Source organism: Olea europaea, chromosome 7 (assembly GCF_002742605.1).
Source record: "Olea europaea var. sylvestris chromosome 7, O_europaea_v1, whole genome shotgun sequence".
NCBI lineage: Eukaryota > Viridiplantae > Streptophyta > Magnoliopsida > Lamiales > Oleaceae > Olea > Olea europaea.
The window spans coordinates 5405005-5431560 of NC_036243.1; the positions used below are offsets into that span (position 1 = coordinate 5405005).

Here is a 26556-nt window from a genome sequence, read left to right on the forward strand (position 1 = left end):
TCATCTATGTGAAATGTTAAATTCTTTTCAATCACTTTGTATATATATGCATATAAGTTTATGATCAAATGGGTTCATCAAGTGATATAAGTCCTCCTAAACTTAAAGGTCACGCCTATGTTGACAAATGTTTCAGATTAAAGGATGGTCGAGGAAGTGGAATTCATGTGGATTGTGGAGGAACGAAAGGAGAAATATTCTTCATTTGTATAATTAAACAAAGTTGTAGAATTTATAGTTCTTACTAGTTATGCAACTTATGTTTAATGTCTAAAAGATGATAGTTTATCTTTACTTTTTAGAAGACTTCTTAGTTCTTTTTCTTGATGTGAACATTGAAAATTTTAATTGGTTTAAATATCCATGAAATTAAAGTTGCTAGTGGGATTTGAAAGCCTATACGTTCTCTGTCCGTCGGCATGGGAATCAAGTCAATTGAAGATCAGTAGGATAAAATATGCCCTCTTCCGTGTGATGTGTTCGGTGTACCCAAGAACTTTCATTTTTTTTTCATATGTTTGAGTTCCATTTGAGAGCATCAATGATGTTAGAAAATTATGAAATTTTACTTTGTTGTACTTGAATGAGTTTAGGAAATTCTATAAAAATTTCATAGAATTATGCATCCGAAGAATGGTCCGACTAAACTTGATCATTGGATATCGCATTGCTAGATTTAACTCCGTTAATGTACCCTAAACTTCATTTTAATCCTATATTTTAATTTCGTTATCTAAAAAAAGAAAGTTGTCTACCTTAAATCATTTGTTTCCAATAATTTTTGAAACTTGTAATCAAACATAAGGGTAAACTACAGAATAGAAGGAAATTAAGGGAAAAAAAATTTAAATTAACCCAAATTTAAAAAAAAAAAATGCATGTTGTTTTTGTAGCAATTTCAGATTTCAAGCTTTGATTAGTTACATTAATGGACTCCTAACTTATCATTTTTCTTTTTTTAATTATACATTCTCTACAAAATTACATTTTATGAAATTTATTAAAAAAAAAATTACATCAAACAAATCCTTTCTAAAAAAGTAGAAGTTAATGAAAATTATATGCGGATGTGCTAAATAGAATCTCATAATCTTTGACCACTCTAGAATTATGAAAATATTAAGGGATTATGTGTATCTATTAATCAACAGCATGGATCACTTTTAAGGGAGTATCGTGCAGTATCCGTGTTATGTCTATTTACCTTCTATAGATGACTTAAAAAACGAATTCGGCAAGAGAAATTGTATACTAAGGGACTCCTAACTTTTTTACATTTTTTTTATTTTTATTTTTTTAAATTATACATTCTATAAAAAATTACAACCAACGAAAATTATTCAAAAATAAATTTTCATCAAACACATCCTTTGTAAAAAGTAGAAGTTAATGAAAAATTATATACAAATATGTTAAATAGAATCTCGTAATCTTTGACCCACTCTAGCATTACAAAAATATTTTGTGGATTACGTGTATCTATTGATCAATGGCGTGGATCATTTTTTAAGAGATTACCATGCTGTATTTGTGTTATGTCTAATTTATCTTCTATAGATGAATTAACAACCAAATTCGACAAGCGAAATTGTGTGTTAAGACTCCTAATTTTACTTTTTTTAATTATACATTTTTCAAAAAATTAAGTTTTGTGAAATTTATTTTGAAAAAATATACATAAAATAAATCCTTTTAAAAGTAGATGTTAATGAAAAATATATATGCAGATGTGTTAAACAGAATCTTATAATCTTCAACCCACTCTAGAATAACGAAAATATTTAGTGGATTATGTGTGTTCATTGATCAATGGCGTGAATCGATTTTTAAGAGAATACCGTGCAGTATCCGTGTTATGTCTAATTTTTTCTTCCATAGATAAATAAACAAATGAATTCAGCAAAAGAAATTATGTGTTAATGGACTCCTAACTTTCTTTCTTTTTTAAATTGTACATTCCCTAAAAATTAAGTTTTATGAAATTTATACTACAAAAATTTAAATCAAACAGATATTTTGCACAAAGTAGAAGTTAATGAAAAAAAATATATGCAGATGTGTTAAATAGAATCTCATAATCTTTGACCCACTCAAGAATTACAAAAATATTTAGTGAATTACGTGTAATTATTGATCAATGGCGTGGATCACTTTTTAAGAGAGTACTGTGCGATATCTGTGGTATTTCAATTGTGTTAATGGACTCCTAACTTTTATTTTTTCTTTTTTAATTATACATTCCCTAAAAAATTATGTTTTACGAGATTTATTCGAAAAAAATTTACATGAAACAAACCCTTTGTAAAAAGTAGAATGAAAAAAATATATACAGATGTGTTAAATAGAGTTCGGGGAGTGGAGGTACTGGTGAAGGATATATTGTTGCAGGAGGAGATCATGGGGCAGGAATTTGGGCAGTGCTGGTTTTGGTTCAGCATGTAAACATGGAGCAGGAGGTGGTAGTGGCGGAGGAGGAGAATGTGCTGGCGCTGGTGCTGGTGCTGGTGCTCGTGCTGGAACTGGTGAGGCAGATGGTGGCGGGTATGGTGGAGGTGTAGGTGGAGGAGATGAAGTGTCATGATTTGAATTGATTGAAATGGTGCAAGAAGGAAAGAGTTAACTGGACAATTAATATTTCCATCCTCCACACTGGCATTAAATGAAATGGCATGCATTTGGTGAGTAATGGACAATGACGGAGCAAAGTTCAGTGGCTAATAGGACGCTTTGTGAACTTCGGCGAGTAAGCCATAACATGGTGCAATGTTCAATAGGCATTCAAACATTTGACTTGTGCAAATAATATCATGGTTTGAAACCATGTTGAAAATCTCTGGAATTCCATGCTTGATTTCTCCCCATACACAAGACATGTAGCTTACACAAAACGTCATCATTATCACATTGCTGGGGCGGGACTAACACTTTTACACTGTGCTTTCTTCCTATACAATATCACCTCTCAAGGACCAAATTTGTGGGCATTCTTATGCTAAATCTTTCTCGATGTTTATTTCTATCTTCACTGTCTGATCATGGAAATTAAAGATGTCGAGCAGTGGATCTTTGGCTTCCCAGTACACCTTTGCTAATTTTTTGAGCTCTTTTAAAGCTTTGTAGCTATAACTTGACCTCAAATAACCATTGTCAAATTTGCATTATTACATCTAGTGAAGCAAACTATTTCATAGGCTACTTAACAAACGCAAGATAATGAGATTCGTAGGCAGCTCTGTGAATACAAATTTAAAACGTTTGATTATCATCTTTAGATTCTTTCCCAAAAGAACCCTAACTTGCCTATTGTAATGTTCGAAACAAGAACACGCTCTCAACGCTCTCAGATGCTTTGATCATCAGCATCCAGAGGCCAACTAGGATTCTCCTCCTCTATCAACATCTTGAATCATCACCTTTTTCTTCGTCCCCGTCCCCGTCCCCATCCCCATCCCCATCCCCATCCCCATCCCCATCCTCTTCATCACTGCTGTTATTGGGATGAACATCATCCTTTCAAGCGATCCGTGCACAAAATCCTCAACAGTAGCTGCCATACTCCAGACCTGGTTTGGCTTCTTAGGGATCAATGCGGGAAACTACTTTCCAGAATTCCTTAGCAGAGTTCTTCTCATCGGCTTCTGATTAGGATCATGGTCAGTTTTTTTCCCCAGAATATTCGAAGTTCATAGTTGATGGCAATAGAAAGTTATTATTTGAAAAATGGATAAAATTGTCCAATTACTCTAGTCACGTTATGAACATATTTTTGAAATAATTTATTTATATATAATAAATTGTTCAATAAAGCAAGGCAACATGATCTAGAAGGGTAATACATAATTAATGTGAAATTGTTTCAATTGATTATTGACTAGCGTCAAAGCGTTTCGATTTATAACTGGCGACATCTGCGAAACAAGACGGGCAATATGTAATAAACTTGAGAGCGTCTTAATAAATTGGTGGCAACTCTTAAAAATTTCTTTATTGTAACTTTTAGTTTAATTAATAAAATAAGAAAAAGTCACATCAGCTATCGGATAATGGAGTTTCTATTTTTTATCAATATCAAACGTAACTAAATATTCCAAACATCAAGAAAATGCATGGGCTATAAAATTATTATAAATCACATATTTTTAGTTTTTATACAAGTTTTTCTTCTCGTCACATTAGAGACTTCAGTGACCTTGCTTTAATTGAATTTCGGGCTCTTTTCCTCCAACTCTCTCCAACCTCCTCATCTTCTACCCCATACTTGATCTCGAATTCTTCATTGTTGATTTGAGAGTGTACATTCTTGTCGACATTTTTTGGAACGTCAAGACTGTTCTCGCCTCTCTTCTTGTCCCATCATGGTCCAAAACCTGAATAGTAGTAAAAATCATATAGATTTGATGTCCAAGCTGCCTTGTTGACCCGTGGCCTGCACTAAGAGTCAGCCGCCACCTTATCTTGTTTCTTCTTTGTTGGAAGAGCTCAGTTGTAGTTCCGCATTTTGCAATAAGTGGATCATTTTTTAAGAGAGTGCCGTTCGATATTCGTGTTTTGTGTAATTTACCTTCTATAGATGAATTTAAAAAAAAATTTAGGAAGAGTAATTGTGTGTTAATGGACTCCCAACTTTACCTTTTTAATTATAATTTTTTCAAAAAACTACGTTTTATGAAATTTATTCGAAAACAGTATACATCAAATAAATCCTTTGTAAAAAGTAGAAGTTAATGAAAAAATACATACAGTCGTGTTAGGCAAAATCACGTAATCTTTGACCCACTCTAGAATTACAAAAAATATTTGGTGGATTAGTATATCCATTGATTGAAGGTATGAAGCACTTTTTAAAAGAATACGGTGCAGTATCGGTGTTATGACTAAATTACTTCTATAGATGAACTAACAAACAAATTCTACAAGAGAAATTGTGTGTTAATAGACGCCTAACTTTTTTTTTTTTTTTTTTTTGGTTCTAAATTCTTAAAAAAATTATGTTTTACGAAATTTATTCTAAAAATTGCACTTCATACAAATATTTTGTAAAAAGTGGAAGTTAATGATAAAAGTATATACAGATGTTAACCACTCTAAAATTTCAAAAATATTTAGTCAATTACATGTATTTATTGATCAAAAGTGTGGATCACTTTTTAAGAGAGTGCGGTGCGATATCGCTGTTTTGTCTAATTTACCTTCTATAGATGAATTAACAAACAAATTTGGCAAGAGAAATTGTGTGTTAAGGGACTCCAAACTTTTCTTTTAATTATTCAATCTCTAAAAATTTACATCAAGCAAATCCGTTGTAAAAAGTAGAAGTTAGTGAAAAAAATCTATACAGATGTGTTAAATAGATGTCGTAATCTTTGACCCACTTTGAAATTTTGAAAATATTTAGTATATTACTTGTATCTAGGTGTGGATCCTTTTTTGAGACACTACAGTGCGGTATCTGTGTTATGTCTAATTTACGTATAGATGAATTTAAAACAAATTCAGCAAGAAAAATTGTATGTCGACTTAGTATCCCATGAATATGGACCAAGCATCACCATATTAGTAAAATCCCAATTCCAAAATTAAATCTTTGGACAAAAAAAAAAAAAAAAAAAAAAACTAGCTATGTACTACATTTTTGAAAATAAAAGACTCATGATTTCTAATTTCGTCCCAAATTGAAGGGGTTAACAATTCACAGAGACAATCATGATGTCAATGAAATGGATTTTAGGGGTTAGGGCTTGAGTTTGTGGCGCTGGAGGTACTAGTGGAGGATATATTGTTGCGGGAGGAATGGGGTAGGGTTTGGAACAATGATAGTTTTGGATCAGGATGTGAACATGGAGCAGGAGGTCGTGGTGGCAAAGGAAGAGAATGTGGAGGTGCTGGAGCTGGACTTGGTGCTGGTGTGGTGGATTGTGGTGGGTATCGTAGAGATGGAGGTGGAGGTGGAGGAGATAAAGTGTCATGTTTTGAATTTGAAGTAATGGCACTGAGTTGGAAGGAGTTAACTGGCCAAATCATATTTCTGTCCCCCATATTGACATCAAATGAAATGGCATCCACTCGCTGAGTATTGAACAATAATGGAGCAAAGTTCAGCGGCTAATGGGACACATTGAGAAGTTCAATGATAAAGTCGTGACATGGTGCAAAGTGCAGTAGTTATTCAACATTTAACTCATGGCAAAGAATATCATGGTTTAAAAGCATGTTTAAAACTGGGGCTGAGCAAATCTTCCGAACCGAACCGATTGAACCGAACTCGAAGGTTATTCTCAAGTTAAATACCCGAACGGATATCTGAATTGAGAACCAACGGGTACGGTTCGAATCTCGGTTCTAGACCAAGAACCGAAGAACTGAATCTTCCTAATTTTTTTTATATTGAATAAATCAAATTATTTTAATTTTTTCTAAACAAATTAACAAATTAGGTGATTGATTGATACTCCATCTCCCAATCCCTAGCCTAGCTAGCTTGACCCAACCCAACCAATTTCTAAATCCAATTTTTTGGCCCAATTATTTGTTTCATTTCTAATTTTTTAATTTTTAGCCCAGGTGCCCTTTTTATTCTTCCATTTCTTAGCCCAACACCCAAATGATCCAATCCACTAATGACTACCCTAAATAAATTACACACATTATCACCTACACATAACACATCTGACATTCCAAAACCCAAATAGAAGTATAGAACCTCCGACTCTGAGTCCGAAGCTGTGACCTCTGGGCTCCGAACATGTACGACCTCCAACCGTTGATCATTTGAACAAGGTAGTGTGTAAGCTTCCCTATATGTGATTGATAAATTATTCTTGTTGGACAACTTGTTATTTACATGCTATTAAATTGGACTACGTTAGTTTGTAAAACTATGATTGAATGTATCATTAGTTGTATTTATGTAGTGTTGTTATAAATGTTAAAAATTTAATTATAGTACGGAACGGAACGGAACCGAACCCAAACGGTTCCATAATTATATTTGGACCCGACGGTTTCATTTACTAAATACCCGAAAATTTTTAGTTCGGTTCTCTTTAAAATCGAACCGACCCACGCCCAGACCTATTTAAAACTTCTGGAATTCCGCGCTTGATTCCTCCCCATACACACCACAACATGTATCTCACACCAAACGTCATTGTCATCACATTGTTGGGATGGAACTTACCTTCCTATACAATATTACCTCTTAAGAATGAAATTTGTGGGCGTTCTTATGCGAAATCTCTCTCAATGTTTATATCTATATTCACTGTCTGATCATGGAAATTAAAGATGTCAAGTAGTGAATCTTTGGCTTCCTAGTACACCTGTGCAGATTTTTTGACCTCTTCTAAAGCTTTCTAGCTATCACTTGCCCTCAAATAACCATTGCTAAATTTGCTAAGCAACTTAACAAACGCAAATAACGTGATTCTTAGGCAGCTCCGCGAATAAAAGTCTAAAACATTTGATTATCTTTGTTAGATTCTTTTCCAGAAGAACTCTAATCTGCCTATTGTAATTCATGAAGTGCATAAGAAATTACAGTTTATGATGAAATGGGACCGTCACAAGGCAAAATAATGTTTTTTTCATTTCATGATAACTTCTAATTTCAGTTTACACTTAACAGATTCTATTTCAGACTTATCATGGCAGGTAAATAACATATCGTCAACATATAATAGTAGATAAATGGATTCAGGACCACCTGAACATTTAAAGAAGAAAAATCATAATTTCTTTTTATAAAGCCCAAAGTTTGCACATAAGATTAGAACTTTATATATCACTACCTAGGGGTTTGTTTGAGCCCATAGAGGGATTTTTTTAGAAGGCAAACCTTTTGGGTTGTTGATTTGACTTGATACCCCTTTGGTTGATTCATGTATATTTCCTCATCAAGTTCACCATTTAGAAAAGTTGTCTTAACATCAAGTTGTTCTAACTCCCAGTTAAAGTGAGCAGTTAAAGCAAGAAGAATTTTAATTGAGGTTTATTTTGCAACTGGAGAAAAAAATTTCATTATAGTATATACCTTCCTTTTGTGTAAAGCCTTTTTCCACTAATCTGGCTTTATACCTTTTATGTTCTGAATTAAAGTCCCCTTGTTTTATTTTGAAAATCCACTTAAAGTCAAGTATCTTTTTATCCTTTGGTTTATCCGCTAACACCCAAGTTTCATTTTTTATCAAGCAATTCGTTTCTTTATCCATAACTTCCTTTCAAAGTTTTGAGTCAGGACAACCAACAGCTTCTTCAAAAGTATTTGGTTCAGAATCCAAAAAATCCAGACCAAAAAATAAGGTGACAAATCATCATTATTAAACCTGGTAGAGTGTATCCTATTTCTCCCCTCTCTATCTCTTGTAAGTTGATAATCAGCAAGGGATGGATTTACAGATTCAATTTCATGTTCAAACCGACCACCTTCAACTTCAGATTGAGTGGTCTCCACCTCAATCAAATCATTCTGATCATCAGGGCCTTCTAATTAATTTCTCAAAATAGTATGCTTCGAAGGCCAATTTTGGGTAAAATCCATCGTCTAGGCTCTCGTTTAGGCGTTTTTGCTATTTATGGTAATTTTTGTTTTTGCAATATCTCTTTCCATAAAATTCGAATTTGTATTCCGTTTGTTAGAGGATGATCCTGAAGATAAGGATTTTCCATCTTAGTAGTTATCTCATATTTTCCTATTTTTGGAAAAATATCTTTTTTATTCTATTTTTCGAATTTTACTAGGTTTTTTTTTTCTATTTAAGGCGTTGTGAGCCCTTTGAGGCTGCAGTTCTTGAATTCAATAGAAATTTTCTTGAGAGTTTTCTTATTCTGTGATCGTTCATCTTCCCTATAATCTTCTGCTACGTCAGTTGATATCAGAGCCGAAATCGTTCCTTAACCATACCACCAAGGAGACGTCTTGAAGCTCGCGATGCCCTGGTAGAGGAGGTACATAGACATGATGAAATCGCATAGCTACGTCAACAAGTGAAATTGCTGACACAGCAGATCGCTGCACTTGCACCGCAGCAGCCTGGGCCTGCAGCCCAACAACCTGAGGATTTCGATGATGAGAATCTATTTGCACCGCTTGAACAACCATTGAATCTACCAGTTCGTCAAAGAAGGGGTAGATAGGAGGACAACCGACATTGGGAATTAGGATTTAAGGTTGATATTCTAGAATTTCATGGTATGTTGAGTCCAGAGGAATTTTTGGATTGGGTGACTGCAGTGGAGGAGATCTTGGAGTTTAAAGAGGTTCCTACCGATAAATGTGTGCTTCTCGTTGCGACGAGGCTTCGTGGGCGAGCAGCGGCGTGATGGCAGCAGACTAAGATGATGAGATCCAAGCTAGGAAAACCCAAGCTTGCATCGTGGGACAAATTGAAGAAGCATATGAAGAAATAGTTTCTGCCTTACAATTATGTGCGGACCATGTACCAACAATTGCAGAATCTGCGTCAAGGTGGGAAAACGATTAGTGATTATACCACATATTTTTATATGTTGATTACGAGGAACGAGATGATGGAGACGGAGGAGCAGTTGGTGTCACAGTACGTGGGTGGTCTTCGTCTCCAAATACAGGATACTCTCAATATGTTTGATCCTGTGACAGTTTCTGAAGCACATCAGAGGGCAATCTAGATAGAGAAGCAACAGTCCAGGAGAACTACTAGTCCTTTAATTACAGGGAGTTCTTCTATTAACCCACAATAGCAAGTGACAAGTCTTGGTAATCCTGCTCAATTTGCTCCTCCTAGAACAAATCCTGTCCAACAACCAACACGTCCTGGGGTTGGTATTCGTTATTTTGGATGTGGAGTTAAAGGCCATAGGTAGTCTGAGTACCCCAAAAATCCGCGCAGGGGACTCTTTGTTGATGGGGGAATGACGATTATGAAGGTCCGCCTGTATTTGACGGTGAAGGCGTAGAAGAAACAACAGGAGAAGAAGAGTTTGCGGTTGGTGATGTGGGTTAGGCACTGGTGGTGAGGAAGAGTTTCTTGACTCCCTTAGAGAATAACACTGATTGGTTGCTTAATAATATCTTTAATCGACATGTACTGTTAGAGGGAAGGTATGTAAATTTGTTATTGATTCTAGCAGTTGCGAGAATGTGGTGGCTGAGGAGGTCGTTAAGAAGTTGGGTTGGCAGACTGAGAAACATCCCAAACCGTATAAATTAGCCTGGCTGAAAAGAGGCAATGACGTAGAAGTGTCTCAACGTGCTCGAATCAGCTTCTCCATTGGACCTACCTACAAGGATCAGGTTTTATGTGATGTAGTAGAGATGGATGAGTCTCATTTACTGTAAGGGAGGCCGTGGCAGTTTGACAGGCACTCACTGCATGATGGATATACCAACACGTATAGCTTTCTGTTTGGGGGAAAGAAAATTGTGTTACTACCGGATAAGGGTTCAGTACAAACAGTTGGGAACAACGCCAATTTATTGATCAGAAAGAAGTTCGAGACAGAGATGGAGGAGTCTGGGTAGTGTATGTGCCGGTTGGAAAATCGATTGACAGTGAGCATGAAGTCACTCTCGCAGTTCAGCCATTGTTGAGGGAGTTTCATGAAGTTTTCCCAGAAGAGCTTCCAGATAGATTACCACCACTGCCGGATATTCAGCATTAGATTGACTTGGTATCTGGTGTTGCCCTGCCTAACTGAGTACATTACAAAATGAGCTCCACTGAGCATGAGGAGTTGCACAGGCAAGTTGAGGAGCTTCTGGCAAAAGGACACATCAGGGAGAGTCTTAGTCCTTATGCTATTCCTGCTCTTCTCACGCTGAAGAAGGATGGTACATGGCGCATGTACGTGGATAGTAGGGTGATCAATAAGATTACGGTGCGTTATCGCTTTCTTATTCTCCGCCTGGATGATTTGTTGGACCAGCTTATCGGTGCTTGTGTTTAGCAAGCTTGATTTGAAGAGTGGGTATCATCAGATTCGGATCAGACGTGGGGGTGAGTAGAAGTCCACATTTAAGACGAGGGGAGGATTGTGCGAGTGGTTAGTCATGCCCTTTGGCCTGTCAAATGCGCTCAGTACATTTATACATTTATACGGGTTATGAATCAGGCTCTTCGCCCATTCATCGATAAATTTGTTGTGCTTTACTTTGATGATATTTTAATTTATAGTGCTAACGATGATGATCATGTCTAGCGCCTTCAGGAAGTTCTTTCAGTTCTTCGCAGGGATAAATTCTATGCTGTAGTGAAGAAGTGTTCATTTCTTACTGATAGTGTGGTGTTGAAGGCAGGGTTAGCAGTTGATACATCTAAAGTAGAGGTGATAAGTCAGTGGCCACGACCCAAGACTATCATTGAGGTGCAGAGTTTTCATGGCCTTGCTTCCTTCTATCGCAGGTTCATACCGCATTTTAGTAGCATCATGGCACCAATTACAGATTGCATGAAGGATGGTAGGTTTCAGTGGACTCACGAGGCAGAGTTGTCTTTCCAATTGATTAAACAGAAGTTAACTACTGCTCCAATTTTGGTGTTGCCTGACTTTACCCAACCATTTGAGCTACATTGTGATGCTTCGAAAGTGGGTATTGGTGGCATACTGAGTCAAAACAATCGCCCTATTGCATATTTCAATGAGAAGCTTTCTGGCCCGAAGTCTCGATAGAGTACTTATGATGTGGAGTTCTATGCAATAGTCCAGGCTGTTCGACATTGGCGTCACTATTTGTTTCATAAAGAGTTCATTTTGTATACGGATCATGATGCCCTTAAACACCTTGGTACTCAGGATAAGGAATCTGCTCGACATGCCTCTTGGATTGGTTACTTACAATAGTTTACTTTTGTGATCAAGCACAAGGCAGGTGCCCTTAACAAGATGCATTAAGTATGCGCCAAACTCTCATTACAGAAATGCGAGTGGAGGTTCCATGTTTTGATAGTTTGTGTGACTTATATGCTACTGATCCATACTTTTCCCATGTTATTCAGAAGTTGAAGGAGGGTGTGCAGTCAGAGTTTGCATAGGTTGATGGTTTTCTTTTTCATGGCAATCAATTGTGTATTCTAGAGGGCAGTTTGAGGTTGAAGATCATTCAAGAGTTGCATAATGAGGGCCATGTGAGTCGTGATCGAACATTGCAACTTGTTGCTGCTTCTTATTTTGGCCATCATCGCGCAAAAATGTTAGCAAGTTTGTGGAGCATTTTCGGGTTTGTCACTTGGCCAAGGGCAAGCCGAAAAATGTGGGCCTATATATGCCCCTACCAATTCCAACCCAGCCTTGGACAGACGTGAGCATGGATTTTGTTGTGGGACTCCCCAGGACTCAACGTGGGTTTGATTCGATCTTCGTAGTGGTTGATCGGTTTTCAAAGATGGTACATTCCATCCCCTACAAGAAGACTACAGATGCTGTCAATGTGGCCTTACTGTATTTTCGTGAGCTTTATCGCCTGCATAGACTGCCTACATCTATTGTGTCTAATCGGGATACTCGTTTCCTCAGCCACTTTTGGCGCTAGGTGAATACACGGTTGGACTTCAGCAGTGCATATCACCCTCAGACAGATGGTCAAACAGAGGTTGTTAACTGTTCCTTGGGTGATTTACTATGTTGCTTGGTTGGTGATCACATCAAGTCTTGGGATCAGAAGTTGTCTTAAGCAGAATTTGCTCACAATCATGCTGTTAACCGAAGTACAGGTTTTAGTCCGTTCTAGGTGGTGTATGGCCTTGTTCCTTGTGGTTCTCTTGATCTAGTTCCAGTTTCTACTTATGTTAAAATGCATGGTAAGGTCGAAGACTTTATTCAGCAATTGCAGCAGGTTCACTTACAGGCTCATGATCAGTTGCAGGCTGCTGTCACTAGGTATAAGCGTGCTGCGAATCTTAAATGCCGACATGTTAAATTTGAGGTAGGTGACTTTGTTTGGGCGGTATTAACAAAAGATCGTGTTCCTGCTCATGAATACAACAAGCTTACGACGAAGAAGATTGGTCCATTGGAGGCCATTGAGAAGATCAATCCGAATGCTTACCGTTTGAAGCTGCCCAGCCATATTCGTATATCCGACGTGTTCAATATCAAGCTTTTGGTGCCATTTCATAGTGATAATTCTGATGATGATAAAGCTCCTTTCCTGTCAAATTCGAGGGCGAATTTTTCCCACCTTGGGGAGAATGATGAAGTGCATAAGGGATTAGAGTTTATGATAAAATGGGACCGTCGCAAGGTAAAATAATTTTTTTTATTTCGTGATAACTTTGGATTGGTTCTTTTTTGGTGAATTACTAGTTTAATTTGATCGGAATTGAGTCAATGAATAAAACTCAGCGTCTTCGGCCCTAACACAAGGCCAATTTTGGGCAAAATCCATCGTTTAGGCCCTCGTTTAGGCGTTTTTGCTATTTATGGTAATTTTTGTTTTTTGCAATATCTCTTTCCATAAAATTCGGATTTGTATTCCATTTGTTGGAGGATGATCCTGAAGATAATGATTTTTCATCTTTGTAGTTATCTCATATTTTCCTATTTTTGGAAAAATATATTTTTTATTCTATTTTCCAAATTTTGCTAGTTTTTTTTTCCTATTTAAGGCATTGTAAGCCCTTTGGGGCGGCAGTTCTTGAATTCAATAAAAATTTTATTGAGAGTTTTCTCATTCTATAATTGTTCATCTTTCCTATAATCTTCCCCTACGTCAGTAATGTTCAAAACAAAAACACAATCTCAACATCGTATCTGCCTATGTTATTTTTTGTCTAGTCGTGCTCAAAATACTCAGATGCTTTGATCATCAGCCAACGGGGATTCTTTTCCTCTATCAACATCTTGAATCATCACCTTTCTCTTAGTCCCCGTCCCCATACTCTTCATCACTGCTGCTATTGGGATCAACATCATCCTTCCAAATGAACAATGCACAAAATCCTCAACAGTAGCTGTCTCACACCAACGACCTGTTTTGGCTTCTTAGGGATTATTGCAAGAAACTACATATCAGAATTTTCATCCTCATCTTGAAGTACTTAGGTTTTCTTAAGCTAAGTTTTTCTCTTTGGCTTCTGAGAGGATCATTGTCAGTTTTTTTATTATTTTTTATTTTTTCACAGTTGATGGCCTTAGAAGGATTTTTTTTTAAGATGTAAAATTGTCCAGTTACTCTAGTTATGTTATGAAAATATTTTTGAAATAATTTTATTTATAGATAATAAATTGTTCAATTAAGCAAGGTGACATGATTGAGATGGGTAATTCATAATTAATGCGAAACCATTTAAATTGGTTATTGAATAGCTTCAAAGCATTTCAATTTATTACTGACGACATCTGCACCCAAGATGGGTGATATGGAACATGAAAATGCCTTAATTAGTTGGTGGCAACTCCTAAAAATTGCTTTATTGTAACTTCAGTTTAACTAATAAAATAAGAAAAAGTCACATCCGTTATCAGATAATGGAGTTTCCATTTTTTTTTATCAATATCAAATGTAACTAAATATTCAAAACATCAAGAAAATGCATTAAACTAAAGTGCAATATTACCTTTACTAGTCTAAGTAAGGGCCACAAAATTATTAAAAACCACACATTTTTAGTTCTTACACAAGTTTTTCTTCCCGTCACATTAGAGACTTTCGTGAGCTTGCTTTAATTGGCTTTCGGGCTCTTTTCCTCCCACACCCTCCACCCTCCTCATCTTCAACCTCATACTTCATCTTGGATTCTTCATTGTTGATTCAAGAGAATGTGGGATGTAACATTTAACGATCTTGCTCCACATTTTTAGGGACGTCAAGACTATTCTTTCGTCTCCTCTTGCCTCATCGCGGTCCAATACCCAAATAGTAGTAAAATTCATATGGATTCGATGTCCAAGCTGCTTTCTTGACCCGTGGAATGCGTTAAGAGTCAGTCATCACCTTATCTTATTTCTTCTTTGCTGGAAGAGCGGAGTTGTAGTTTCGCACTTGAGATAAGTGAATCATTTTTAAGAGAGTAACGTACGGTGTTCATGTTTTGTCTAATTTACCTTCTATAGATGAATTAAAAAGAAATTTGGCAAGAGAAATTGTGTATTGATGGACTCCTATTCTTAAAAAAGAAAAAAAAATTATACATTCTCTAAAAAAATTCTGTTTTACGAAATTGATTCTAAAAAATACACATAAAATAAATCCTTCGTAAAAAGTTGAAGTTAATGAAAAATATACACACGTGTTGAATAGAATCTCGTAATCTTTGACCCACTCTAGAATTATGAAAATAGTTAGTGAATAACGTCTATCTATTGATCAACGGCGTGGATCACTTTTTAAGAGAGTATCATGCGATATTTGTGTTATGTCTAATTTACTTTCTATAGATGAATTAACGAATAGATTCTGCAAAAGAAATTGTTTGTTATTGTACTCCTCACTTTTTTTTTCCTTTTTTAATTATAATTTTCTCTGAAAAATTACTTTTTACAAAATTTATTCTAAAAATATATGCATAAAATAAATTCTTTGTAAAAAGTCAAAGTTAATGTGTGTGTGTGTGTTAAATAGAATCTCATAATCTTTGCTCCATTCTAAAATTAGGAAAATATTTAGCAGATTACGTGTATCTATTGATCAACGATAACAGAATCTCGTAATCTTTGATCCACTCTAAATTTACAAAAATATTTAGTCAGTTACGTGTATTTATTAATCAATGGTGTGTGTCACTTTTTAAGAAAGTACCGTGCGGTATCCATCTTATGTCTAATTTACATTCTATAAATGAATTAACAAAAAAATTGGCATGACAAATCATTACTGGACTCCTAACTTTTCTTTTCTTTTTTAGTTATACATTCTCTATGAAATTAAGTTTTACAAAATTTATTCTAAAAAAATTTACATCAAACAAATCTTTTGCAAAAAGCAGAAGTTAATAAAAAATATCTATGGAGAAGTGTTAAAATTAATCTCTTAATCTTTCAAACACACTAGGTTTATGAAAATATTTAGTGAATTACATGTATTTATTGATGAACGGTGTTGATCACTTTTTAAGAGAGTAGCATACGATATTCATGTTAAGTCTAATTTACTTTCTATAGATGAATTAACAAACAAATTCTTCCAGAGAAATTGCGTGTTAGTGGACTCCTAACTTTTTTTATTTTTTAATTATACATTCTCTAAAAAATTACGTTTTATGAAATTTATACAAAAAATATTTACATCAAATGTAGAAAGTAGAATGAAAAAAAGTATATACAAAATATCGCAAGTTTTTTGCCCACTCTAGAATTAGGAAAATATTTAGTGGATTACATGTATCTAATGATCATCAACGGTGTGGATTACTTTTTGAGAGAATACTGTGTGGCATCCATTACCTAAATGGTCACTGAACTTTGCAAAAAGTTTTCACAAGGTCATTGAATTTTGAAAATCACCCAAGTCATCACTAAATTTTGCTAAAGATTTCCACGGTTCACTGAACTTCAAAAATCATTTCATTCATCACTAAACTTTGCAAAAGATTTCCATGGGGTCAACGAACTTTGCAAAAGGTTTCCCAGTCATCCCTTAAGAAGCTTTTTACAAAGTTTAGTGATGAATGAGATGGTTTTTAAAGTTCAGTAACCCCGTGGAAACCTTTTGCAAAATTCAGTGATCACGTGAAAATCTTTTGCAAAGTTCAGTGATGATTTGGGTGATTTTTAAAGTCCGATGACCCCATAAAAACTTTTTGTAAAGTTCAGTGACCATTTGGGTTATTAACTCTCTATAGATGAATTAACAAACAATTTCGGTAAAAGAAATTGTATGTTAATTAAGGGGTTATATTAGGAAATTGAGTTAGTTTACACATTAGTTAGCTAGATAAAGGTTTGTATAAAGATTGTTTTTCCTTGATGGAAGTATTGGTTCATTATAAAGGTTCTTTCTCACTTTCACCTGTACAATCTCATATGGATTTTCTTCATGGGAGAGGAAGTAAAACAAGCGGACCTAACCCAAGGATTCTACTCTACAAGGTTCGACAAAATGTCCCTACCATATTTCGATTGTTAATACGATATATAAAGACCGTCATTACAAAAAATATTGCACCTTTAATCTTAATATTGAAGTCTATATCAATCCGAAGAAGTGGTCTACATAGACAAGCTTTTGAATGAGTTTGATATTTTTGATCCAAAAACCATACAATTGGATCGAGTTTTTGACACACACTGATCAATGAATCTATCAGGAAGGATTATGCCCAAATCCTATAACTATTCCGATCAAAACAAAACATAGAAGAAATTCACGACCAAAAAAAAAAAAAAAGAAAAAGGTTGTTTTGCATTATAGAAAAAAATATGCAATCATCTGAACCAATTTGTCCGCTGTTCTTGTTTCTGTATATCGTGAAAAACTTATTACTAATGGAACTAACAAATGGGAGTGCGTAAAATATAACAATGAAGGAGATTAGTCCTCAACTTTATCCCTATATAATATCCTGTTTCCATGTAAGAACAAAATTTGTGGGCATTCCTTAGTTTCAAGCGCATAGGCCAAATCTCTCTCGATGTTTATATCTATCTTGACAGTCTAATCATGGAAATTAAAGACAGGATTATAATAAACATATAGGAATAGAGAAAAAAAAGGTAATAAAAGAGGATATTCATATACCTGAGGAGGTGGTCGATCCTTGGCTTCCCAGTACACCTTTGCTGCTTTTTTCTAGCTCTTTCAAAGCTTTCCAGATATCGCTTGCCCTGAAACAGCAACGGATTCGGATGACATTCAGGGCAATTATAGATTAAATGAACTACATCATGTTTTCCAGATTCCGTCTTTTCAAGAACTGTTACTGACCTGTTGTATCTTTCGAAAACAGAACAATTAGTGTACTAGGATGGAAAGCAAAGCTCTCCCACTCAAGACAATTGATCTCCTTCACTAAACCATCATCAATCTCTCCTCCCAGTCAATTCAGTGCCATCTTCACCTATGACATTTTTTATAGGATGTTGCTCGGAATACTCTCTCCACCCTTCTCATCTTCTACATCATACTCAATCTTGGATTCTTCAATTTTGATTTGAGAGAATGTTGGGTGCACCATTTCACGTTCTTGAGTGATATTTTTATGGACATCATGACTATACTCGCCTCTCATCTTGCCCCATTGCAGTCCAAAATGTGGATCATAGTAAAATTCATATGGATTTGATGTCCAAGCTGCCTTCTGGGCCTGTGGCTTGGCCTAAGAGTCAACCGTTACCTTATCTTGTTTCTTCTTTGCTGGAAGAGCCGAGATGTAGTTTCGCAGTTGAGATAAGTGGTCATTTTAAGTGTACTGTGCAGTTTTCTTGTTATGTCTAATTACCTTCTCTTGATGAATTAACAAACAAATTCAACGAGAGAAATTGTGTGTCAATGGACTCCTAATATTTTTATTTTTAAATTATATATTCTCTCAGAAATTATGTTTTACGAAATTGATTCTAAAATCTATACATAAAATAAATCCTTTAAAAAAGTAGAAGTTAACAAAAAAATATATACAGACGTGTTAAATAGAATCTCGTAATCTTTGATCCACTCTATAATTATGAAAATATTTAGTAGATTACATGTACCTATTGACCAACAATGTGAATCACTTTTTAAGAGAGTACTCTGTGGTGTTCGTGTTATGTCTAATTTACCTTCTATAGACAAATTAACAAACAAATTTGGCAAGAAAAATTGTGTGTTAAAGGACTCCTAACTTTTTTTTTTAGTTATAGATTCTCCAATAATTTATGTTTCACAAAATTTATTCAAAATAAAATTACATCAAACGAATCCTATGTAAAAAGTATAATTTTTAATGAAAAAAAATATAAGGATGTTTTAAATAGAATCTCGTAATCTTTGACCCACTCTAGAATTATGAAAATATTTAGCGAACTACTTGTATTTATTCATCAACGGCGTGTATCACTTTTTAAGAGAGTACCATGAGGTATCCATGTTATGTCTGATTTACCTTCTATAGATGAATTAAAAAATAAATTTGGCAAGATAAATTGTGTGTTACGGGACTCCTAACTTTTACTTTCTTTTTGGTTATACATTCTCTAAAAAATTATGTTTCTGTAAATTTACATCAAACAAATCCTTTATAAAAAGTATAATTTTTAATAACAAAAAAATATAAAGATGTTTTAAATAGAATCTCGTAATATTTGACCCATTCTAGAATTATGAAAATATTTAGTGAACTACTTGTAATTATTAATCACTTTTTAGGAGAGTACCATGCAGTATCCATGCTATGTCTAATTTACCTTCTAGAGATGAATTAACAAACAAATTTGGCAAGAGAAATTGTGTGTTAAGGGACTCCTAACTTTTTTTTAGTTATACATTCTCCAAATAAGAGTTTGGAGTGGTGTTTGAAAGTTAGTGGAGTTGGAGGGTATTCGATTGATTAAATATACTGCTGAGATAAGTGCTTCTCCCCAATAGGACTATGGCATATGGGCTTCTATTAATGATGCCCGAACTACTTCCAATAAATGTCAATTTTTACGTTCTGCAACCCCGTTCTGATGGGGCGAGTCGGAGCAAGTAGTTTGGTGAATAATCCCATAGGCTTCCAAATACTGTTAAAGTTTGAAACCTAGTACTCTCCACCATTATCACTACGGAAAACTTGAACTTGTGCATTGTACTGTGTTTTAACCATTTTATGAAAATTTTGATATAAAGAGTTCACTTCTCCTTTGGACGTCATCAAATACAGCCAAGTCATCCTTGTGCAATCATCAATAAAAGCAACAAACCAATGTGATCTGTCCAAAGTAGCAACTTTAGATGGAGCCCAAACATCAGAATGTATAACAATAAAAGGAAGTGGACTTTTATACAAGCATAATGGAAAAGTAGTTTGATGGCTCTTTGCCAGTTCACAAACATCACACTAAAAGCTATAAATATCAAATTTTGCAAATAAACTAGGAAATAATTTTTTCAGATAACCAAAAAGAAGCACGCCCTAGACGTCGATGCCATAGCCAAATCTCATATTTCTTCTTTCCCTCAAAGCAATCTAGTGTCAAAGCTTGTTGTAACCCATTCGAACTCCTTGGAACCAAGTCCAAGTAATATAACTTTTCCGTTTTAATACCATAACCAATCATTTGATTTGTTCAGATGTCCTTAAACACATAAAATTCGGGCAAAAAACTGCCACACAAGAATAAGGTGCAGTTATTTGAGAAACTGATAAAAGATTATAGTCTAAGGATGAAATAACTAAAACAGAGTCTAAACTCAAATTATTAGTGAGGCTCAAAGAGCATTCCCTAGTAACTGGGGTTGAGGTACCGTTAGCAGTAGACACAAATTTTTGTAATGATGGATTAAGGGTGGAAACCTATTTAGAATCAAATGTAATGTGATCTGTAGCACCATAATCAATTATCTATGCATTATTAGAAATAGGTGTAGAAATATTTAAAACTTACCACCATTATTTGTAGCTATGACCAATGCTAAAGCCTTTTCAGTGATATCATCGTCTGGCTTTGCTTCTGCAATTGCTGCAATGGAGGTCTTCTTTGAATTTATCATCCTTGGAGCACGACTATGATCCCACCATTCTAGATATCCTACAAGTTTGAAACATTGACTTTTGGTATGTTTAGTTTGATTGCAATAGGTGAATTTGTAGGTGGACTTGTCAGCACCAGTTGTGGTCTTAGGATGGTTAGCTAAAGTTCAATCCTGCCAATTTGAAATAGATCGGTTTTGAGCCACCATGGTGGAAGCTTCTTAATTTCTAGTGTCTCCTAAAGTTGCCTGACGAATTGCTTCTTTACAAACTAAAGAGTAGCATTCTTCTACATCTGGAATTAGTTCTTTGTGTAGAATCTCTCCACGAACTTGTTTAAAATTGCCATCCAATCCGGCAAGAATTATGTGCACCCTAAGTCGTTCAATGGACTTTCGGTGTGCTGCAATGTCTTGGGAATACTTCATTACCTTATCACGATGATCCATTTTTCTAAACACTTCGGTAAGCTCTTCATAGTATTCAGACAGAGATTTTCCACCTTGTTTTGCAATGACGGCTTTTTGATTTAAAGTGAAAATCTGCAACTCATCATTTCCATCATAAAAGGCCTTTGATAGAGCACTTCAAATTTCATGGGCGGTGGGTAAACGTAAGTAACACTTCATAATGTCTAGAGTCATGGACATCAACAATCACCTCTTCACTTTCTATTTTTAGCATACCATTTTTCATATTCATCATTTGTTTCTGTAGGAACCTTTTTTACCACGAATATAGGACAATTTCCCTCTTTTAACAATATGCATCTCCATCAATTGGGACCAAACATCATAATTTGATTCAATTAAAGTTATATCTGCATTGAAAACGACTTCATATTGACAGATAATAGGCGACTCAATATTCTTTTCATTTATCTTGAACAATAATGGTGATTGGACGAAAAAGTGAAAAAGCAGCCTGCTCAATATAAGAAATGAATTAAATGGACAGCTTTACGTGGGGTTCATCAGCAAGAAATGAATGATAGCAGGATACGGATGACAGAATTTATTTTGGTATGGTCACCAACTTCTTCACGTTTGCAGAAACCCAAAAACTTTGATGGAATATGGCGGATTTTTGGACAAAATTTTTTGACCTTTTCAATGTTTCAATATGCAGTTTGAGTTTATTTCCAAGTTTCAATAATAGGTGGCTCTGATACCATATTGTGAATGGTATTTTTTGATACATTCCATAGAATGTGAAGATTACAATTTATAGAATATAAACCTAGTAATTCAGGAAACTAATTATTCCAAAAAATAAGGAAAATAATAATCCTTAATTTAAGGGATTATCCTCGAATTACAAGATTTTTACAACTGTACAATCTCCACAAAATCTCAACAGTTTTGAACGTTGCAATAAGCAAGTTAGGATATCTAGAATGGTGGGATCATAGTCGTGCTCCAAGGATGACAAATTCAAAGAAGACCTCCATTGCAGCAATTGCAGAAGCAAAGCCAGACAATGATATCACTGAAAAGGCTTTAGCATTGGTCATAGCTGCAAATAATGGTGGTAAGTTTTAAATATTTCTACACTTGTTTCTAATAATGTATAGATAATTGATTCTGGCGCTACAGATCACATTACATTTGATTCTAAATAGGTTTTCACCCTTAATCCATCATTACAAAAATTTGTGTCTACTGCTAACGGTACCTCAACCCCAGTTACTAGGGAATGCTCTTTGAGCCTCACTAATAATTTGAGTTTAGACTCTGTTTTAGTTATTTCATCCTTAGACTATAATTTTTTATCAATTTCTCAAATAACTGCACCTTATTCTTGTGTGGCAGTTTTTTGCCCGAATTTTGTGTGTTTAAGGACATCTGAACAAATCAGATGATTGGTTATGGTATTAAAACGGAAAAGTTGTATTACTTGGACTTGGTGCCAAGGAGTTCGGATGGGTTACAACAAGCTTTGACAGTAGATTGCTCTGAGGGAAAGAAGAAATCTGAGATTTGGCTATGGCATCGATGTCTAGGGCGTGCTTCTTTTTGGTTATCTGAAAAAATTATTTCCTTGTTTATTTGCAAAATTTGATATTTATAGCTTTTAGTGTGATGTTTGTGAACTGGCAAAGAGCCATCAAATCCATTATGCTTGTATAAAAGTCCACTTCCTTTTATTGTTATACATTCTGATGTTTGGGCTCCATCTAAAGTTGCTACTTTGGACAGATCACATTGGTTTGTTACTTTTATTGATGATTGCATAAGGATGACTTGGCTGTATTTGATGATGTCCAAAGGAGAAGTGAACTCTTTATATCAAAATTTTCATAAAATGGTTAAAACATAGTACAATGCACAGGTTCGAGTTTTTCGTAGTGATAATGGTGGAGAATACCAGAGTTTCAAACTTTAGCAGTATTTGGAAGCATATGGGATTATTCATCAAACTACTTGTTCTGACTCACCCCACCAGAATGGGGTTGCAGAACGTAAAAATTGATATTTATTGGAAGTAGTTCGGGCATCATTAATAGAAGCCCATATGCCATTGTCTTACTGGGGAGAAGCACTTGTCTCAGCAGTATATTTAATCAATCGAATACCCTCTAGCTCCACTAACTTTCAAACACTACTCCAAACTCTTAATGATTATTATCCATAATTTAAGTGCCTTATTTTTTGATTTTTCATGCCAAAATAGTGATATTAGGGCCTTTCCTATTTTGGTAATATTTTCCTTGTGAATTTCATCATTTTTTTTGTTCATCATTCTCTCTCTCAAATGCTAGGCAAAAATTGGAGGTTGTATAGGAGTTAATGGTGGTTACAAGGAATTGTAGGTTTGAATTCTAAGTTCAAACCACTCCTTTCAACTCTTTATGTTTTGTGGGCTCGATCACCTCACATGAACAACCCAAGACCTGTGTTTTCCAACAAATGCCAACATGGATAATGAAAATATGACTCTGTCAGTTAATTCCTTCCAACTCAGTGTCATTTCATCAGTTCAATACACACACTTCAAATCCCCACCGTCCCAATATCTTCTTTCTTCACCTCCACTATACCCACTACCATGTGCCCCATATGCACCTACACCGCCGTTTCCTTCACTTCCACCTCATCTCCACCACCACCACCTCTTATTCCATGTTCACCTTTTGAACATATACGAGCAGCACTTCCTTCACCACCTCCAGCACCATACCCTGTCCCATGATCACACCCAGTGGTTGAAATGTTGTGTCTCCTATGCTCACCTCTCTCTGCACCATCTCACTGTGGAACACAGTTGAACACTCCGACAATTTATGAAGATCAGCAAAAAGTGACTCATCTTCCTTACATTGTGAAAATCATAAACATATTGGAATAATGCGGTGGTGGCAGTGGTGATATGTACTACATTAGTAAGATCCCAATTCACAACATTTAGTATCCCATAAATCTGAACCAATTATCACCATATTAGTAAGATCCCAATTCCCAAATTAAAACTTCGGCCAGAAATAGAAACTAGGTATGTACTAAATTTATAACAATAAATAACTCAAAATTTCAAATTTTATCCCAAATTGAAGGGGTTAACAATTTACAAATGCAATCGCGATGTTAGTGAAATGGATTTGGGGATTAGGGCTAGAGTTTGGTGGTGGAGGCGCTGGTGGAGGTTAAATTGTTTCAAGAAGAGATCATGGGGTTAGCTTTAGGATGATTCTGGTTTTGGTTCAGGATGTGACCATGGAGCAGGAGGTGGTGGTGGCGAAGGAGGAGAATTGGTGGTGTGATAGGGGCAGGTGGTGGTGGATATGGTAGAGGTGGAGGTGGAGGTGGAAGAGATGAAGTGTCGTGTTTGAATTGATGAAATGGCTCTGAGTTGGAGGGAGTTTACTGTCCAGGTTATATTTTCATCCTCCACATCGACATCAAATGAAACGGCATCCACTCGGTGAGTAATGAACAATAATGGAGCGAAGTTCAGTGGCTAATGGGATGCTTTGAGAAGTTCGGTGAGTAAACTGTAACATAGCGCAAAGTTCAGTAGGCATTTAAACATTTAACTTGTGGTAAAGAATATGATAGTTTAAAAACATGCGTAAAACTTCTGGAATTCCACACTTGTTTTCTCCCCATACACACCACAATATGGAGCTTACACTAAATGCCGTCATCATCGTATTGCTAGGACGAGACTTGTACTTTCACATCACGCTTTCTTCCTATACAATATCACTTTTTAAGAATGAAAATTATGGGCATTCTTATGTGAAATCTCTCTCGATAATTATATCGATCTTCACTATCTGATCATGGAAATTAAAGATGTCGAGTAGTGAATCTTTGGCTTCCCTGTACACCTTTACAATTTTTTTGAGCTAATTTAAAGCTTTTTAGCTATCACTTGTCCTCAAATAACCATTGCCAAATTTGTGTAATTATATCTAGTGAAGCAAATTGTTTCATAGGCAACCTAACAAATGCAAGATGACGTGATTCATAGGCAGGTCTATGTAACAAAATCTGAAGAATAGAATTGTTGAAACAAGAGAATACGTTATGGTAAATTTTCTCCTCATTTACTGATCAATCGTTACAAGTATATATAGAGTGTAGCTCTAACTAACTTACCAAAACAAAGCTGTATAGAAGAAACGAAAACAATAAAAATGCTAACAAATTTGCCATGTCAATAGCTATACAACGGAAAGGAGTTTAAGCTATATTCAATACGCCTCCTCAAGATGGAAAGTAAAGATTATGAACTTCTATCTTGCTTAACAGTGTTCTGAAGCTCAATCCTCCAATAGACTTAGTTAACATGTCTGCAAGTTGATCCTTAGTACTTAAATACATAGTTCTGATCTTACCCTCTTGTATTTTCTCTTTGACCATGTGACAATCCAGTTTGATGTTCTTTTATGATAAACCTGATTTACTGCAATATGTATGGCTGCTTGATTATCACAGAATAATAATGCTGGATTCTTGTGTTTAATCTCCAAATTAGCAAGTATGTATTGCAGTCATGTTAATTCGCATACTGCTGAAGCCATAGCTCTGTATTCAGCTTCTACAGAGGATTTGGACATAGTGCTATGCTTCTTTGATCGCCATGAAATTAATGAATTTTCCAAAAATATACAATATCCTGTGATGGACCTTTAGGTATCTGAGCATGCGACCCAATCTGCATCACAGAAACCTTTAAGCTGGACCTTTGAATCCTTCTCAAAGAAGAGACCTTGTCCTGCAATCCCCTTAAGATATCTTAGTACATGCAAAGCTGCATTAAGATGTGGTTATCTAGGTGAGTCAACAAATTGACTGAGGATTTGAACCGGATAAGCAAGATCTAGTCTGGTTATGGTAAGGTAGAGTAATCTACCTACTCTACCTATAAGTCTTCTATAGGTGCTAGGATTAGTGATTAGGTCACCATCCGATTTAGAAAACTTCAAATTTCGCTGCATAGGTATTTTGGCGGGTTTAGCACCCAAGTATCCCGCATCTTCCAAGACTTCCAAAGCATATTTCCTTTGGCAAATGGAGATCCCAATGTTATTTCTAGCCACTCAAGACCTAAGAAATACTTCAAAGTTCCAAGATCCCTTAGCTTAAACCGTTGATCCAAAACGTTCTTAAACTGATCAATGTACATCACATCATTTCCAGCAATGATGATGTCATCAACATAGACTAGTAAGATAATAGATGTGCAGCCATTGATTTTGGTAAACGATGAATTATCTGACTGAGATTGAGCAAAACCTTGAGAGAGGATAAAACTGGATTGTTTGTTGAACCATTTCCTAGAGGCTTGTTTAAGGCCATAAATGGACTTATTGAGTTTGCATACAAGTTTAACACCATTGGCCCCTTGCTGCTCATACCCTGAAGGCATGCGCATGTATACCTTCTCTTCCAAATCTCCATGAAGAAAAGCGTTGTTCACATCAAGTTGGAATAGATACCATTGCTGTGTTGAAGCTACTACTAAAAGTGCTTTAACTGTGACGAAC

At 35.5% G+C, this 26556-nt stretch overlaps 1 protein-coding gene across 1 annotated transcript in view; it reads left to right on the forward strand.

The window, feature by feature from the left end:
* Window positions 1-2581, forward strand: part of LOC111397804 (glycine-rich cell wall structural protein-like) — a 35636-nt gene extending 33055 nt beyond the window's left edge. The window contains exon 3 of the mRNA XM_023024782.1: window positions 2389-2581. Within this exon, the coding sequence (XP_022880550.1) occupies window positions 2389-2581 (193 nt within the window). The remainder of the gene's footprint in view (window positions 1-2388) is intronic.
* The last annotated feature ends 23975 nt before the right edge of the window (window positions 2582-26556 follow it).